This window comes from Ailuropoda melanoleuca, chromosome 8 (genome assembly GCF_002007445.2).
Source record: "Ailuropoda melanoleuca isolate Jingjing chromosome 8, ASM200744v2, whole genome shotgun sequence".
In the NCBI taxonomy this organism is placed as follows: Eukaryota; Metazoa; Chordata; class Mammalia; order Carnivora; family Ursidae; genus Ailuropoda; species Ailuropoda melanoleuca.
The window spans coordinates 115,958,149-115,978,597 of record NC_048225.1 but is presented as its reverse complement, the minus strand read 5'-3'; the positions used below and the strand labels follow the sequence as shown (position 1 = coordinate 115,978,597).

The 20,449-nt window shown below is 36.1% G+C and overlaps 1 protein-coding gene across 2 annotated transcripts in view; it reads right to left on the bottom strand.

The window, feature by feature from the left end:
• The window catches only part of RRP15 (ribosomal RNA processing 15 homolog), a 53,908-nt gene that overhangs the window by 12,041 nt on the left and 21,418 nt on the right, over window positions 1-20,449 (bottom strand). The window contains exon 5 of one of the 2 annotated variants that reach the window (XM_034667198.1): window positions 318-3,722. The exons of the other annotated variant lie outside the window; for it this stretch is intronic. Coding sequence (XP_034523089.1) covers window positions 3,579-3,722 — 144 coding nt within the window. The 3' untranslated portion in view covers window positions 318-3,578. Of the gene's footprint in view, window positions 1-317; window positions 3,723-20,449 lie in introns of those variants that run through there. 2 annotated transcript variants of the gene reach the window in all.

The window sequence follows — 20,449 nt, the reverse complement described above, 5'->3', positions numbered from 1 at the left end:
GCTGTTTCAGCCACTCGGTCTACGATATTCTGGTACAGCAACCTAGGCTACGGCATACAGATAGACACGGACACACACGTGCTTTTCTTAAGAAGAAATTACAAAGGTCCAAAAATATATCTACTAATTTTTCAAATGTTTGTTATTATTTTTTTTTAAAGACTTATTTATTTGAGAGGGAGAGGAAGAGAGAGTCTCCCAAGCAGGCCCTGCACTGAGCCTGGAGCCCTACGCGGGGCTCCATCTCACAACACTAAGATCAAGACCTGAGCCGAAACCAAGAGTCAGACACTCAACCAACTACACCACACAGGCACCCCTTTTAAAATGTTTATTTTAAAAGTGCAATTTATGTTGCACAAAATTATCAACATACAAAACACAATAATGGTACTCTAAAGTCATTAAAAAGCCTGAAGAAATAAAACCTCCATCCCATTTCACTTACGACTCTTTTCAGCACATGTATTTATAAAAAATCTATGATAAAAGTAACAAAAACCAAGTGAAGATAAATAGGGACCAAAAAAAGTTATCCAAAGTTTGCAAACGTATTGCCTTGTTTACTTGACCTCGTCCTTTCTCTTCTATAGAAATACTTAGCTCTTTGGAGATTCCTTTGCAGGCATTTTCTTAGGCCTTATAATTTCTTTAACTTCTTAGCAACACAATTTATATCTTCAGTCTGTCTATATTTCTGTTCACAGTTCAACCTTGGAAAGTCTCTGCTATTGTATGTTTAACCAGGACATCTTCAGGCATCCATGAACCGTAATCACATGGCTTTGTAATGAAGTACTAGACTCCCACTGCCTGAAGACCAGCACAGGGGGCAGGAAGAGTTGGTGGCCAAAAATATTAACTATATTCATATATGCAAAACACAGTGATCAAAAGAGGTTTCCCCGAATATGAACATTCTTTTCACTCCCTTGTAAAACACACAAAATATTTTAAAGAACTTGGGACTTACCCTCAAATACACCTTCTGGAACCTGCTCCCGAGTCATTTTCAGCTCTGAGTACTGAAGGTGAGCCTTCGGATCATTCCATCTAAAGGGCTTCCACGGTACGCTCTTCAATGAGTAGAATAATATTTGATCTACGTAGAATTCTATGTAACTTGAAAATAAATTCAGTACTCTGACTCCAGGCTAACGTGCTACACTACTAAGATGATTCTAAGTGTTTTCAGCCTAAATCAGGTATTAATTTTGACTGAGAGTTCAATGCCTAAAAACAATTAATAACCAATACTAAACTACGCTAAATACGGAGAACACTTACCACAGATATCTAAATATCCAGATAAGGGGACAGGATAATACCTAGTTACTAGTTACCTGGTTACTATTTTCCATAGTCTTTCTAAACAAATAAAAATAACCTTTTTTATTATTATATTACTCTAACTAGTTAACAGAAATAAAATCCAATTATTATTATATTGAGATAAAGCAGGGGAAATCTAGAAATCCGGTTCTTTTTTCTTTTCCCTCCTTAACTCAAAGAAAATGTAGGAAGATGGAATAGATGCAGATCCATCTGACTGATGTAAGAATTATTTAAATGCTGTAGGTAAAATACTTAAGTTAGGGTAGAGGTGACAGAGCCAGAATATTTAAAACATTCATCTCAAGATACATACTTAGTTTCTAAAATAATAGGCTCATCCTTGGATTTATATTAATACATGATGGTATTTTGCTTACATATTGTATAGCCAAGATGCAGCAATACTAATACATATAAAACATCTCGTTTTTATGATAGAAATTATTTCATGTACTTTGAATATGCTTTCTAGCCTTCTAACATAAGTAACAAAATTTTTTTCTTATATTGGCAACTCTTCTTTATTTTGGAATAAAATAATTTCTGAAAGAAGAAAATCTGCGTATATTCTTTTCCTTATTTTCAGTTAAAAAATCTTGCCCAACTACTCTAAATTACACCAAAAACTATGTAAGGGTATGTTTCAAAAACGTTTTAGTAAATAAAGAGTTATTTGCCCATTTCTATCAACTAAGTGTACTATTCAGAAAAATTTTTGCAATGCTTTAATATGATCTAGATAAGATTAAGAGCAAAAAAGAAGTATAATCTTTAATTCTGGGGAGAAAAAAGTTTTTAGCTGCTGCAAAGAATTTTCTTTTTCAAAATTATGTATGTATTAAGTTAAAATGAAATATTCACCTGTGATAAGTTATATCATTATATTTAGCACTCTTATTATTTGGAGGAGTATTTGTTCACATTTATATTACCCTGAAAAATGGTAGTTCTATAATTTAATAAAATACTGAAGTTCAAAAGTTGGGATAAATACAAAGATGCATTTTGAGCTTTGCTGGTTTAATCACTTGGTATCTTAAGGGTACACCTTCCTTTATGATAACAAATACCACGCCATGGATTAATTTAACCTTGGATATGTAATACCTGTAACACTCAAATGTGTTTGAAAATATAAACATCTCCGCTCCAGCATAAGTTTGAGGGGAGGATGCAAGTATGTGCAAATGAGTAGTAGAAAGGAACTATTTTTATGATGGAAAAAGGAATAGATCCCTGTTTTAAAAGGAACAGATCACATTTATTAAACAATTCCTTTATAAACTTTAGATCTTAGACCTAAACTCAAATAAGTTTTGGAATTATATTCAACAGTCTTACTTTCTTTTCGTTTAACATCTAGATACTAAGTCACCCAATTTAATCATCTTTAAGGGAACAATAAGGAACCAGATCTCCAAACAGATGGAGTATTCTGATGCAGGCTACCTGGAGCCTAACTCTTACCTTTTCACTGGTCAGTCAAGCCATAAAAGAGAATTTAAGCTAACTCAAATATTAGGGAAAAGTTGGGGGGGAGCCGAAAACATGTCAAATATGCTTTCTAAGAAATTATGCCTCACTGCATAAGTTAAACATGAGAATTTCCACCTCAGTAAATCTCTCATTTAAAAAATAATCTAACACGTAAGATAAATCTAAATCATCATATATGTTTTAGCATATAAAGGAGACACAACAGAAAAGTGGAGATTTGGTGCATTTCTTAAATCTTATTTACCAAAAGTTCTAAAACTGAAATCATCACCCTGAATCAGAAATACTATCAATAGCTCACCAAAACAAACACCAAAAATTCCCCTCATAAAAGCACAAACACACAGGACCAATACGTTGGAAAGCTGAAAAATATTAACATTAAGGAGTTCACTTTAATTATGAAAAGCCCTGCATGTCTAGAGGGACTGGTGATACTGAAACAAAACACCAATATCCCACGACCAATACATAAACTTATAATGATCCCAGCAAAATGGGCATCTCGCTGGTCAAGCATACAGAAATACTTCTTTTTACAAATGTTTGAAAAACAATGCTTAAAATTATACAAGGTTTGAAAAACCTAATTTAACAAAGTTTTCATGAAAAGAGAAAACACCAAAGTTGGCAATAGTAAGTCTTTTGGCTTTCTTACAAATGAGAGCTTCATAACCACAGAACTTATAGAGCACGGAGTATTTTCCTAGGAAAAATACAATGATTGTACGCTGTTTCCTCTAGTCTTATGCATCCGAGTCGCTCCCAGACCCTGGCTCACTGTTATCCGCGCCATCACTTTCTTTGTCCCAGTCTTTCATGGACGCTCCCATCATGAAATCATCACGTAAGATTGTCCACCCAGGGCCCTCTTCTGATTTCACTTCAGTCTAAGGACAATTACAGAAACAAAATACCAAAAGACAATTTAATCATAAGAAAATAAAAAAGTCCAAGCTACAAAACGAACTTATCGACACTTAGTTTCACAACAGGAATGAAAAAGACAAATTATAGTTTAATTTATACACTATGATATAGGAACAAATATGTAATAGAGCTATATGTTAAACTACTTTAACCCCATAAAAGAATCACGGAAGCAAAAAAAAATTTTTTTTGGCAGGGGAAGGGAATATAGCAAAATCTAGGTTTTTAACAATTTTTAAAATCTGGCAATCAAAACAGACTTATATATTATTTAATGTTTAGTGATAATTTATTAGAAAAATTCTGGCAAATTATTTTAAAACAAATAGAAATTTAACAAGGCTTTTAACACAAAATAAAAGAGAGAAAGGGAGACTAAATTGATACTGTGCTAATTGGTACTGCCTGACCTGATCATGTAATCAAAAGACTAATCACATACTAAAATGATAAATAATAAATGATAAATAGCTGAAGCAGGCAATAAACATAATAGGTAGTCAATTCATTTTGCTTATTTATAGGATTTACATAAAACTATATAGGACAAGCCTAAGAATTACAGCTTTTCATTACATGGTGCAATAGCACCACCTTGTGGTATTAATTAAGTAATACAATATACGCAGAACTCTATACTCTGGGACTTTTTTCCTTTATTCCACAAATATGAGAACTGTGTATCAAGTACTGTTTTTAGTGTTGGAAATACATTCATGAACAAAACAAAGTCCCTGTCTTCCTGGAGCTTCCTGTACCTAAATATAAACACTGGTGAGTATATAAATGTGAGCAAAGATTTGAGAATTGACTTAAGTCAAACAGCACACTTTCTACTATAAATTTAGCCAAAATGAAGAAAGAAAAAAATATCCGTGTTAGTTAAAAACCAACAGTAAAACAACTGCAAAGCTTCCCATGCCACACTGATAGGGGAGTGAGCAAGTAAGAAGGGAATTTATAATTTTCCTCATGGAGTACATTAACACCTTCCCATCCCTCATCCCCATACTATCAAGCCCACCTTCCTAAAACTATTCTTGCTTCTGTTAGATTAAGCTACCTAACTGGATAACGGCTATTTTCTTTGATTCAACTCCAGTTTTCTTTGCCATTCTCCTCACCTTAAATAAGAGAAAGAGCTGTTCCCTTGAAGAGATCCACTTAGATGCAACAGTCAAAACATCTCTCCTGCCAAATTAATCACTCAAAGTTTTCAATAAATTCTAAAAAGTGTATGCTCTCTGGTGTAGCCACATGCAAGTTAAGGACTAGTAAAGACTGAACCCTGACATTAATGTTTGCAGTTAATATGAATATGCACGATCTCAGTGGGAAGCTTCCATGTTCAGACAGCTGCACCCAACACACTATCAACCAGCCACCAACCATGAGAAGGCAGGTCCCACAGGACGGAGCTCAATGCAGACTGCTTCTACATGAGAGGTCATCCTGACAGCCCACTTCTGCGGGACTGTGGGCTACCCTCTACTCGGCAGCCGCATAAAAGCTGTTGGCTCCCAAAGAAAGGAGGGAGGGAAGAAGGGCAGAACAGGGACAAAGCCTTAAACAGGTAGCTCAGAAAGAAAAAAAAGAACCAGAGTGGACCAAAGGAAAGGACTCATTAATTAAAATGTTGAAACCAACTGTCCAGCATGCTTGTCTTGAAAGACAATTATGTAACCAGGTATTTCAGGCAAAGAGAACAATAACAATAAACTCAAGCATCTCTCAACAGTCTGATTTGAAGACTAACAGTGAAGTAAGGCTTTGTTGGGGGATTCTGGAGGTACTGTTTTTGTTTTTTCAGCAATCGATTGTTTCTATCAGTAATTTTCCAAGCGTGGTCCCCAGGCCGGCAGCGTTCGCAGCAGTACTACTTGTTAGAGAGTGACAATCTCAGGCCCCCTTCCAGACCTCCCGAATCAGAAACACTGGGGGCAAGAGCCCGGCAATCTCGTTTAATAAGCCACCCAGTGCTTCTGATACTGGCCACAGTCTGAGAACCACCAGTCTACAAAGAACAAATATTTCTTAGTGACTTTGATTCACTGATACAAGACCAAGTACACGTTATGGCTGAGAGAAAAGATTTTAGATTTTGGAAATCCAATGTTAAGACAGCTCACTGGATGTTTTATAAATTGCCATCATCGAGGCTCTCACATTACAGTGGTATTTTTACACTGTGAAGCAACAATATGCAGATTAAAAAAAACAAACAATAGAAAACTTAGTACAAACAAGTATGGGTTAATATATTTTAAAAACAGGTATTTTTAAATAATAGTTGTCCTAATGACAGCTCAAGAAAAACTGTTTTAAAGGCAACAAGATGACCTTTACTTTCTCTGCCTACACTTGCTAAAGAAATACACAGACAAGAAAAAAGGCGGGGGGAGGGGGTCCATGTAAGGTGGCAAGTATGAACATAAACAACTAGTGTTGCTCAACTGTAAAACAACAGAAAAGCAACTTTTTATTTTAAAGATATAATCCACAAGGAAAAGATCCAAAGAGACAAGAGCAACAGTGTGGAAGCAAGATGGACTAGAAGAAACTGTCTTGGCAAACCCAAGAAAGCTGACTGCTTAGACTGCAACTGTCAAAATGTGACCAATCCAGTTCACACGGCAGAATCTTCAAAAAACCAACCAACCAACCAACCAAACCCCCAGGAGCTACCATTTACTGGGTACTTTCGGAAGTGAGGGTAGGAATGGAAGGATCAAAATAAAGAGAATTGGGTGTACCTTATATTGAGAAACAATCAGATCTCGGGATCCCCTTCCCCATTCCACACTAGCTGGGTGGAAGACTGAAGGTTTAACCTCTAGAGAGGTAAAGGGCTAAGCACCGATGAAGACACAGGATAGTACCAGAAACAGAGGATTAAGTTATATCTCCCCTACCCCCTGATAATAAGTCCCAACCCTCTTCTCACTTTGGGCTCCCAAAAATGCTGGGAGGCAGACCTTTTCCTTCAGTCAGGAGATCAGGTATACTCTAGAGAAAATCCGGCCCATCACTAATAAATAACCCATGAAGAGAATGCTATACTAAAGCTCCATGCTATACTAAAGCATGACAACATCCACATGGCTCACAACTTCATTGCCTCCTTGGGATTATTTGTTCTAAATCATGAACAGACAACTAAGGACTATCAGAAAGAAAAGAGAGAATAACAAACACAAACATTTAGAAAGCACCTTATAGGAAAACAAAATTGTTCAAAGAGAAGAAAATTTAGGGGAAAATACCATTAATATCCTCAAAGAGTTAGGAAATTATAGTGCATCCACAAAACAAAAGCAGTTGCTATTTAAAAAGAAACATTAAGGGGCGCCTGGGTGGCACAGCGGTTGGGCGTCTGCCTTCGGCTCAGGGCGTGGTTCCGGCGATCTGGGATCAAGCCCCACATCAGGCTCCTCCACTGTGAGCCTGCTTCTTCCTCTCCCACTCCCCCTGCTTGTGCTCCCTCTCTCGCTGGCTGTCTCTGTCTCTTTCGAATAAATAAATAAAATCTTTGAAAAAAAAAAAGAAACATTAAGAGAATAACAAGGAGCTTGAAATTAAAAACATGATGGCAGAAATAAAATATCAATACAAGGGTGAGATGATAAAGCTGAGGAAATCACCCAGAAAATAGAGTAAAAATTAAAAAGTGATGGAAAATAGAAGATAACTGGAGGACCAGTCCAGGAGGTTCAACATACAAATAACAATTATACAGAAAGAATGCAAATATGGAGGGGACGAAAATCAGTGAAATACTTCAAGAAAATTTCCCCCAAAAGTAAAGGACACACACACTTCCAGAATGAAAAGAACCCTCCTGAATGTACAAAACACAAAAGAAAAACCAACCTACATCAAGGACATCGTGTAAAATTTCAGTATAATAGGTACCAAAAGAATACCCTATAAGCTTTCAGAAAGAGAACAAACAAGTCACATACTTAGAGATGATCAGCAATCAAAACAGATACAGACTTTCCCATCAGCAACCCTAGAAGCAAGAAAGCAGAAGACACATTCTTTCAAAATGCTGAAGAAAAATAATTTCCAATTTAAAATTCAATACTCAGATACACCGTTATTCAAGTCTGAGGACAGCACAGAGGTACTTTCAGACATATGAGGTACCCAAAAGTTTACTTCTTATTAAGCCTATATCAGAAAACTACTGAGAATGTCCTCCACAAAAACGGAGAGTAAACCAAGAAAAGAAAGAAAAGGATAGAAAAAGTAGGCAATGCAACACAGGAAAGAGAAGGGAATTTCCAGGATGGAGTAAATGGAGACTCCAGAATGGTAACTGAGCATCAGGCATTGAGACCATCTAGAACATGGCACCATCATTTTAACCTGATAGAAACATTAGAAGATATGCTTTACCAAATCAGTGGGAGTAAACCAAGAAAGAAGAAATGAGATCCAGTAAATATGAAATCCAATCCAGGAGAAATTCCAAGGATCACAAAAAATGTATGTCCCAGGATGACAACTGTGAAGCAGCCCAAGAGAGCAATCAGCCCCAGAAAAAGGAGAATGGGGGAGTCTAGGAGAGAGTATCTCAAAGAAAATATGTTACCTGAGGTAATTTGATTTTGAAAAACTAAATAAACTAAGGAAGTTACATATGAAAATCAAGGCAATTATTAACTTAAGGAAAAACAAACAAAGGAAACAAAAGAAATGCATAAATGCCAATATAACTAGCTAAAGGAGAAAAAGTGGTTATCCTGGGGTAGGAGCCATGGAGACAAGGCAGAATAGGGCAGAAAACTATTTATAGTAATCCTTTGGGCAAATTGTGGCCTTTTAAACCACATGGATAAGTAAACATTAATTTAAATCGGAGAAAACAGGACAGCAAGTAAGGAGAAAACAAACTCTTCCTTGATCATTTCCACAAATTCTAAGTTTTGCAAGCCTCCTCTAAGATCTTCCCAAAACGTCTCCCCCAAGATACCCTTCCCATTTTATTAACCATTATTCTGTTTCCCTTTCCAACTTATTCAAATGAAAAAATGTTAAATACATGAATTACACTATGAAGCTATTATGTGCCAGAGTTTACATAATACTGCTTATTTCTAATTCTCTTAAGATTCCTAGCCAGAAAACAATTGTCTTTCTCATGTTACATAAAGAAACTGAGGCTCAGAGAAGTAAAACAACTTATTCAAGTTCAATTAATAAATGGCTGAGTCAATACTCAAACCCAAATCCATGATTCCAAAGCCTAAGTTCTTTCCGTAATACTATACTGCTCTAAAACTTCATAAGAACACTCTATGTTACTATGTCACTTGTTATAACCTATGAATTACACAGTAGAATGTGTACTAAAATACACTGAAAATGACTGAATGTGTTTAAGATAATTTCTATTAAAGTCAGAACTTGGTTGCGGGGGGCGCCTAGGTGCCTCAGTCGGTTAAGCGTTTGCCTTTGGCTCAGGTCATGATTCTAGGGTTCCGGGATAGAACCCCTTATCGGGCTCCCTGCTCCAGCAGGGAGTTGCTTCACCCTCTCCCTCTGCTCGTGCGTTCTCTCTAATAAATAAATAAAACCTTTAAAAATAAACAAACAAATAAAAGTCAGAACTTGGAAAAATTACATTATACCACAGATTTACATAATATCAATTTACTGTATCTTTCCCATGAAGATGATTTATCATTAAGTATACAAATTTTCTGAATACTTGGACCAACCACAAAGAAAAGGTGGATCAGAGATTAATACAAGAAAAGGAGGAGGTCCAGGGAAATTCCAAATGTGTCATTCACCGGAAACACTTGCCTTGGGCGATTCCTAAATAGATTTCATTACATGTTAAGACATCAAGAGAATTAGGGTTTTTTGTTTCGCTTGTAAAACAGAGGTAGTGGTAATCTGATACATTACTTTTATACTAGGAATGAAAATCAATAGAGTTCTGGATCTGAATCACAGTTAACTATTGATTACAACACTGAAAATCAGAAAATTTAGAGGTCCCAGACTTGAAAGAAATTAAAGATACTTCCCTTAACCTTGGTATAAATCTATTTCAAGATACAGGTAACCATATAATACATGTTAGGCACAGATATTTACTATCATCGGATGGAAGTTGTATTAACATTAAGTATAGACTGGAATCATCAAAATTGAGCAGCTTGTGAAGCCTGTCAATGTTGCTGCAAAGTTGTACAAATTCAATGACCTGCAAGATAACTCTCTGGGCCTACATCAACTGAAAAGTAAAACTGATTAAATGCACACACTTAATGAAAACCACATGAGGCAAGGAAACAAAACAGTCCCTACCCTCACTGGCCTGGTTTTATACAAATATTTAATCAAGATCATACAGAAGCAGTCTGTGTCAATTTTGAAAATGAAGACAACCCTTAAAAATGTTAATCAGCTTCCATTTCAAGGTTCAAACATATACTGGCAGCTATTGAAAAGAAAACTGAAAACAGAGGTTTGGAATTATTCATTAGTCTAATACCAAATAATTAAGAGTTTAACCTCGTTTCAGTTCTGAAGGGGAAAATTAAAGTCAAATCCTAAAACAATAAACAGTATAATCACATCTATATTTAGCAATCAGCAATAGTCGTGATTTCATTGCTTTCCCTAAGAATGAACGTTCAGTTTTCATTTTAATTTAGTTTCACCTAAATTAAAAAAGATTCTTAACACAGTGGCTAAATTCATCTTAATACCTTTATTGTTGCAAATTTTTTGTAAAGCTATTTATAGTTGTAGTTAGTAATCTGCCCTCCAAATGATTAAAGCCTATCTGAAAGTTCTACTGGAGAAAAGATGGATATATGGGAAATCCCTTTATAAAAAGATTTATTCTGGTAGAAATCAAGAGAAATGAAATACAGGTCCGTATTTTTAGAATTTGAGTAAGAACATCTATGATTTTCTCATCATGCCAGACATTAAAGCATCCCGCTAACGATAAAGGATTGAAATTTATTTATTTGTTTGTTTGAAAGACAAAGCAGAGAGAGAGAACACATGGGGGGTGGAGGGAGTAGAAGCTTATTACCACCTTTCTGTAACTCTGTAAGTTTGGGTTTTTTAAAGATTTTATTTATTCATTTGAGAGACAGGAAGAGAGAGAGAGCAGGAACAGAGGGTGGAAGGGCAGAGGGAGAGGGAGAAGCAGACTCCCCGCTGAGCTGGGAGCCTGATGTGGCCTTGATTCCAGGACCCTGGGATCATGACCTGAGTCAAAGGCAGACGCTTCACCGACTGAGCCACCCAGGCATCCCAAGGACCGAAAATTTAATCAGAAAGCACTGAAATTTTCAATCTGGAATGTACAAGAGTTCTAATGAAGAACATACATATTCAAAGTTATATGGAAGATCCCATATCAGTACAAATTCAACTTTTCTCTGATTTTCAAAGAATTCTTAATAAGCAATTTCTAATTGTCTTGATCAATTTGTGCTTTCTTCATTTCTTCACACACTTGTCTTAGTTTGTTGTAACCATTTTACTAGGACAGTATTCCAGGAAACAAGGCCATTTGGGCTTTGTTTTTGTTTAACTATTGTATAGTTTCCAGACTCTTGTACAGTTTACAAACTTAAATGGGTAACTTACAAGATCCAAACAACCTAGAAAAGCATTTAGTAGGCTATCCAAGGAAAAAAGATCAAGATGCTGAAATTATGTCACCTTTAGTTATAGTCCAAGCACATGTTAAATGTAGAGAATTGGCTAAGAAAACCTAATTCGGTGTCGCTTTCCAAGAATCCAGGCCTAATACTCCTAAAAAATATGCTTCTTTGATGTTTTTTTTTTCATCTGCTGCACTATTTTTTTAATTTCAATGCTGCCCTGGATTTTACCATGTACTCAATACTTCTTTATGCCTTTGTTCAACGTGGTTCTACCTGGCAGCTTCCATTCTAACTTGCTATCCATACATCTAAATTCACAGTTAAATTTGAGGAAACATTCAAGCAACCCAGATGTTCCTCATTGTTTATAATCTCTTAAGAATTGTTAATAAGTTGAAGTTGACTAAACTGCCTAAAAGACAAATGTAACACTTCAAGGAGCCTTTTGATACAAGTGCTCTATATATTTTTAGACACGGTTGAGAGCTTGAAACATTGAGAATACACTCTGCCAGTTAAGACTCCTAAAGCATATCGTTGTTCTTTTATCAACCTCATTATCTAGTACACAGATGAGAATTCAGACTCATAAACGAACTAGTAGAGCTGTGAATTCGTCTAGAAAATAGACACGTTTTAATATCATAAATTTGTTAAAAAGCTTACGTGAGAAAATATACATAAAAGTTCTCTGTGAAACTATGAAATGTTATATAAACAAAACTGTTGTATCTAGTAAAAATATGCATATTATCAATCTACCCACGAAAATCAACAAAAGATTTAAAAATAAATGGATTGTCCTCACTAGAGCTCCCTGGAAAAATGGGTAAATCCAGGTCTGGGCCACAGAAAGTACAAGGTTCAGTCTGAGAGCTTGTGTCTCAGGAAGCAAGTACTCCAAGAAAAATGAGGTCATGTCAAAAGGGCACAAGAAGCTAGTTTGCTTTGGTTCCTGTCATCACATTTGCGAATTTAAGCATCAAAAAAAAAAAAAAAAAAAACCATAATGATTCTAAAATATTGAACAACCAGACATTCCTATGTCCACAATATTAAACAAAGACAAAGACAAAAAGGTGGCAGTGAGGGGGAAAGGTTCACTTGCCAGCACTGGCGATGACCGCTAAGCCAACTCCTTACTCTGGAAAATGGTTATTAAAAGGAAAGGTACATTAACCCCAAACTTTTGGAACTTAAATTTAACCCTAGAAAAATAAATACAAAACATGAGAAAATCACCATTCTGTAAATTCCAATAACATTTAACTGTTTTAGGCAAAGATCATCAATTGATGCTAAAAGTCAAAAGATAGATGGGGAAAAGTATATTTGCTCCTTTCAAAGTATTCATCCCAGAAATTACTTTCTAACTGTAGAGGGGGGAATGCACCTTTAATAAGGAAACATTTATTACCACTTTATCCAAATGAAAAACCCCCATCACTAATATGGGACATTCTGATAATGTGTCTCCTGATGTGACAGCACTTGAAGTACACAGCATCTAAGTATCACACCTATGAAACAGTTTATGCCAAAAACAGTTTAACCTAAATCTTAACCTTTAGTCCTAACTTTCCGCTTACAGAAAAGGGCACAGAGGAGGAAGTTGAAAGACATGATGAACAATCAGATTCAGAACTGGACTCATTCTTCAAGACAACTGGTTTCGTTATAAATGAACCTTCTGAATGGTATGGTATGTGAATTTTATCTCAATAAAACTGTTTTAAAAAAAGAATTTCCGGGACGGTATGGGTATTAGCACCTTCAAACAATCACCCCCAAATGAACAAGAACTACATGGAGATGAAGATAGGCAGACAGCTCTATAAAACACACGGGTAAGTGTCAACATTTTAGAATCTAGGTGATAGAAACACTGGTCTTTCATACTTCCTTCCTGTTTGAAGATTTCTATCAAGTAAGTGGGGGAAAAAAACAAGGATTCTAAAATTTCTATTAGGCAAGCAATGATTAAATACAGGATGCATTTGATAGCCAATAAATTTTAATTAAGCCCTTGATAAAAGAATAGAAAGTCAATTCTAACAGTGAACTTACAAAGAATTCCTTAAATGAGTTTAATGAGTTTGTTTCATGATTCTGAAATGTTTTACTATGGTAATATTTTACCTTCCTTAACAGTTTTGACAAATGAGATTTTAAAATCTATCGGTCTCCATGGGCTGCTACACCTCCAACGAAGGGGGTGTGAGACCCGGGAAAACTCACTGAAAGCCATCTCTCTTATCATTCTCCTTCAAGCCTCGGAGGGGGACACTGTGGCTCATTAGCCAGACCCACCTCTTCTAGCTCATCTGACTGAGAGAATGGAAACCCAGTTTTCAGTTCTGCTTCTAACGAAGGACCTCAGATCTTTTTAGTAGCAGGCACAAATGGCTCATAATGATTTTGGAGCAATGTGGACTGGGTTTTAATCCAGATTCCACCCATTACTATCAATGTAACTTGGGGCAAGTCACCTAATATTTCTGATTTGGGGTTTCTCACCTGTAAAATGAGAATTCTAGTACTTCTTAAAATGGCAACTAAATAAAAACACCTCTCAAAGTACCGTACCTGGCACAAAGCAAACACTAGCAAGCTCCCTCCCAGTCCCTCTACCACCATTCCTACTTACTAATGCCCTGAGTCATCACGTATATGCACAGAATCCCCACCTAGTAATCATCTGTAATCGTCTAATGATGTTTCTGCACACTAGTCACAAAGATAAGAACATTCAAATATTGTAGTATGAAAGCAACCACTTAGAAACCAAACTTTCCTTGGTAAGTAAAATCTTGTAAGTTAACAGAGTTAGCTTAAGCATAGCTTAAAATGGGGAACAGAAGGTGGACAAACTTCTAGGCCCTCAAAATCTAGTTTTATTGTGCAACAATTTGCATCACTAGACTAGATGCACCTAAAATGAGAATTTTCCAAATCTAAAGGTAATTTTTATTAAATTATTGGATATTTTTGGATTATCCAATAATTCATAAATACTAAGGAGTTCTTTTCCAATTGGTTTCCAACTTTAGATTCATCTTTGACTACTATCTGTTAGGAAAAATAAGAACTAAATATAAGAAACACAAAATAAAAATAACTGCAAACATTTATATAGCACTGTGCCAAGTACTTTACTTATACTAACTCCCTTGACTCTTACAGTTACCTCTATGAGGTGGTTATTGCTACTAGAATGATGAGCTTAAACACAAAAGAAACTTGAGGCATGGTGTGGGTAAGTAACCCACATGCAGTAAATGACAGACCAAGCGCTTTCAACCCAGGCAGTCTGGTTCCAGAGTCTGTGGCCTTTGCTATTGTGTAATATTTCATACACCCTCCATCAACATTCTCATCTGCCTACAACTCAAACAAAAACACCAACCAACTCATATTTATGATTTTCAGCAAGAAACAATAAAATGTTCTTTCGATTTTTAAAAATGTACCATCTAAGTGTAAGCATGTGCCATGACTCACTTTGCTCAGGACAATCAAAAAAAAAAAAAAGGCTCAACCTCACCAATGAAAATCCTATACACACATCCACTTCAGCAACTTCAAATAGAACATTTCTTTAAATAGGGCCAGAGATATATGGCACCATTAGTAACTTTTATTTTAACAGTAACTGAAGATTTCTACAGAAGCTCCGTAATTAGTTCTTACGCTTCCCTCCTACCCGTATTTCCCCCTTGTCAAAATGATGCATGTACCACAGTGCCAAACATAAGTTCACTTTGATTACAACCGCTGTCCAAATCTGAAGCCATGCGACATTAAAGCTAAACAGCCTATTTTAAAAGGAGTTGAGAAACGGGCTTTAAGCTGTTCCCATCAACAGCAATGTGTACAATCATGCTCATTCTCATTTCAAACTTTAGAGTCTCTCTTTTGTCTAAACTCTAATCTATTTAGGCATTTTCAGTAAACAAACATTAAGCTGAATTATTTACAAAGTTAGAATTCCACACATTCCAGCCAGAGCTGCTTTTTATGTGAGAGTAAAACACTGTTGCCGTGCAATGCAGGGGCAATTTAAGGACAGTATCTTTCTCTACCCGCCTTGCCCGCCTTCCATTTCCCCAACACCAGTTAAAAACTAAATCCTGAAAACTGCCCGGAGACCACCTAGGGAGCTGTGTGCAGAGTTCCTCCATTCCTAGGTTTCCTTCTTCGGGAGCAGGAATTCAATAGGTCTCTGAACCCTACAGAACCTACAGTTTTAACAGAATACAGCAGTGCAGAGTCTAGGTCTAAGTTACTAATGTACCAAAGAAGTCAGGTATTTCACAAAAGTATTCCCACCACTAAATACCCAGCTATGAAGGAATTATGTGATGGATATTAATGAGAAATGTATGAGAAACAAAGCCCCCTAATTTACCTCTATGTTTGATATTTCAAGTGCTCATTATCACAAAAATCAGGCGGGGAAAAAAAAATATATATATATAATATATACCTTTCTCCCTCAGTAACTTTTTCCCCTAGGGATTTTTCACTGAAATGTGTTGTCCAGCAATCACTAAGAAAATTACTTTCTAACAGAAACTAGCTAACATTTTCCCTTACTACAAAATTATTATTGCAGCTTCATTATAACCAAAGGTGAATGTGATACATTGGCAATTTCAAATAAATGAAAACCGTGCAAGTCTGTCATTCAAGAGTCTGCGTAACATACAGTCATGCTTTCCTAAAAGCAGCTAATACAGTCTCTTTCATCAGATTTAAAAGGCATCATATGCATCATATTTGCCTCAGTCCCACCTTTAAGGAAATAGACACTTAAATTCCAAGAAGTTTGACTGGATTTAGTCAACTTTTCAAGAAAAGAGCAAAAGGAATAACCACAACTTAGGAAAAATAAGGGGAAAAAATAACGGCTCTGCATTACTAAAATCTTGATTATTCAACATGTCAGGAAAATACACCACTCTAGATTGGTATGTGTTCTGAATGGGGTAAGAAAGAACTGTTCCTGAGGGCTTAAATTTCAGTTTTTGTATGAGCAAATATACAAAATATAAATTACAATTTAAAATATAAATTTCTTATACAAAATATAAATTGTTGCTGCTTTCTTAAACAGGTTGTCCTAAACACAATTTAATCTTCTTAAAAACAGCTCAGGGTCAACATCACGGAATCCATCAATGTGCCCCTTCTCATGTGTTGGTGCGCAGCTGGTATGGGCCTTCCATTTATTTGGTCCAGGAGTGGGATTTACAGGTTCTGGATTATAGAATTGTCTCCAAATAACTGATAATTAATTCTTTAAACCTAGAAACACTTAAATTTAATTACGTGAAAAACTCTAAAATACATTATGCATCTTCCCTGACTAGGTAAACAGCTAGGTAAATTGTTTTAGGGCCCTACAGAGACATACAGGACTAATGAGTGTCTGCAACAAGGGGCCTCCATACTCACTGCTACAATTCCGGCAGCCTGCTCCTCTGTGGTCAGGTCTCCAGCACTAACCGAATGCCTCACCCTACACTTGCTGGGGGCGGGGGGGGAGGTTGTTTTTTTTAACATTTTATTTATTTGACAGAGAGAGACACAGTGAGAGAGGGAACACAAGCAGGGGGAGTGGGAGAAGGAGAAGCAGACTTCCCGCTGAGCAGAGAGCCCGATGCGGGGCTCGATCCCAGAACACTGGGATCATGACCTGAGCCGAAGGTAGACGCTTAACGACTGAGCCACCCAGGCGCCCCACACTTGCCGTTTTTAACCTGCTCTTTACAGTCATTCTCATTTCTGATTACAACTTCCTCTTATAAAAGTCTTCATCTCTCAAGGGAAGGAAGGTGAAATAGGAGATGGGGATTAAAGAATGCACTTGTGATGAGCACTGGGTGACGTACAGACGTGTTGAATCACTATATTGTACATCTGAAGCAAATATGATACTGTATGTTAACTATACTGATTTATAAAACAAGATAAAATAAAATAAAATAAGCCTTCGTCTCCCAAACATGTTCCACCTTTTATAGTTTCAATTTTGTCAAAGCTGTCACCATTTCTGAATCTCCCAAGCTGTAAAAACCTCGCAGTCGTCACAAGTCCCCTCTCCCCCGACCTCTCCGAACCATGTTAGTTCCAAATCAAATCAATCAATACCTTAAAACTACCCCTCCAACCTGGTTCTTCTTTTCCATCAATCCCCACCCCACACTTTAGTTCAGGTTTTCCCCTTGCTTTATGGCAACAGCCTGACACTGGTTCGTCTTCTGATAGTCTTTCCATCCTTCAGCCTTCTTTTCCTTAAAAATAATCAAATCTGATCAGCTCACTTACCTGATGAAAAATTACAACTGGCTCCCAAATGCCTAAGGAATAAAGTCCAAACACCTTAAGAGGAGACTGAAGACTTGCAAATGTGATCCCAACCTACTTCCCCAGGATCCCCTTTTCCTGCCTCCCACCCACCAATATCCCAACCTCTGTGAAAGAAGAAAAAGGAAAGGAAATTATAAAGGATGTGAAAAATTGAGAACTGGTAGGCTTTCTTCCCCATAGTAGCACAATGACTGCCCGTTGCTTTTCCCTGGATTACTACTAGTGAAAATGTCTACTCATTATGACTTCATTCTCTGACGCTTACTTCATTTCTTTTAAATGTTTTCAAAGATTCTGTTTCAAAACAGGCTAGTTTCAACAGCACTGAACACTTGTTCTAATTTATGACTTTCTTCATGAAATTCTTTAGCTTGATGGTAAACATTTCAGCAGAAATGCCACTCACTGGTGCTTCCTCTCCTATTATCATCAGAATTCACATTACAAAATGAAATGCTTCTTTAGATAGATACTCAAAGCACCTTTATTCACAGACTGGGTTAGTCCAGTGAATGAACCAGTGCCTTCGCTACGTTTGCTTCATGACTTTTTAACTAAAGCTAAGTGTCCTGGATTCTCCTGCAGCATATCCCTCTTGAGAGTCATGTTTTCTATGAACATCCTCCCATCATATTCTTCTAACTTCACTACCTTCTAATTTCATAAGCAACATACCATCTGTACTAAACACTTGCTCAAACAATTTTCAAGTGGTTTCTCTTCTTGTTTCCATATGAAAGGTCTAGTGGACTGATTCATTCCCAAGAACCAAACCTCTACTGAGCTTAACATTTAGTACTTTACCCCAAATTTCTATTTTTTGGATAAGAATCACTCTTTTCTTAGGCTTTCTCACTTCTACTAACAGCGTTCTTTGTCATGGCCCTATTTCACAAAAATATACATAAAATAAAAAAAACAGAAATTGACTAAGTCTCTAATACTGACTTAACAAGATTTATTGTGATGTGACATGTTAGTGAATCGAAAAAATAATGGGCATTACTGAGAAGTAGATATTGGGCAGTGAAGTCACAAATAAGTGACTTACTTCTGCATATAAGCTTTGCAATATAAGGAATTTAAAAGAAAAAAATAGACTGTTAAATTTGTGAATGACAGAGGAGTAATGTGTTTACATTTATTACAGTGATGTACATCCACTGTACAAATGACCTGATTTCCCACGAAGAAAGAGATGAGCAATTGGTATTAAGAAAAAACAAAGTTAACCCTTACCTACGTAACAGAAGAAACAGTTCATTTCTCAATAGACAAAAATACTTAGAGAAAACTACTTCCCCTAAGTTCCAGTGAAAGCTTTTTGATTTACAGATAATAGCTGTTATCTCTTCTGAAATGAGCCCATCCACTACTTTTTTGTTTTTGTTTTACTTTGCACAGTATTTGAGTTCAGCTCCAGGAAATAAAGTTTAGTAATTAATGATTCAAATGTAATTTAATATATCAGTCTGACATTTTTTGAAATACTTATGTCTTTTCAAAATCTCTTGCCCTAAAATGATCTTTAAAAAGCAATTATACCTTTTTTGCCTCTAAGGAAGGCTTTCCCAACTACTTTACTCTGAAAAGAATGGCTGCATATAATAAAATTAAGACGAAACAGATACAAAAATTCAAAAGGCAACAGTATTGTCCAAGTCAGCAGAATCAGAAGATTAAAAATACTTTGATTAACAGCTAATGATGTAAAAGGCAGTCTTTGGAACATACAAAAACTTTGCTCCAATCCAGGCACCAAAAGCCTTTGAAGAACATTATGGTTTTTAAATGGAACAAGGAGACTTTTAACAGTTGAAATTGTAGCTCACAAAAATAGTACGTATAGAAATATAAAATGAAATCAATCAAATATAGATGTATAGCGCACAATATATATGACCCTTAAAACAGACTTAGAAATCATAGCTACGTATCGCGTAAAGAAATGATTTAGTAATTCAGCTTATCTATCAGATTAAAAATAAATCAACACATTAGACAGATTTCTAAAAGATCATGCACACTCTTTTCTTATTTTCTAAGAAACAATGTTAACCACAGATATGCCAGAACATGATCGAAATATCTAAAGATCCTTAAAGGGTAGAGATGATCACAACGCTGGTTTCCAAGAAGACACAAACCCAAATAAATAGAGGAAGGGCATACACCTGCTTTCAGGGGACATTTTCCTCTTTATAAGGCTAAAATTTTAGAAAAATGTTTATAAAAATTTCCAAACATTAAAATGTCCATTTTCAAATATTTAAAGATTTATTGTTTGTGAAATACTGTATAATTTAAGGCACCCAATAATTCCATTAAAACAATAGGAAGTTACAATAAGATTAACCTTTTTGCTTTTAATAAAAAAGGAAGTCTTCCAATTAAACAGCAGACATGCATTTATCCCTAATTCTTATGGAAAGCCCACTAAAATTGAAAGTATAAAAAGTTATAAACAAACAAGGAAACAATCAGATGGGAAAATAACTATAGACAATATGCGAACAAGTTTGGGGACATAAATGAAAACTGCATAAAGCAGTGATAACCAATTAGAGAGAAGGAAAGCTAATGTTTAAGTGAGAAACCGGAGCCATGCTCGGGAACTGGAGGCAAGGGGAGAGGTGAAGGTGAGGGGTATGATAAAAATACAAGATTGG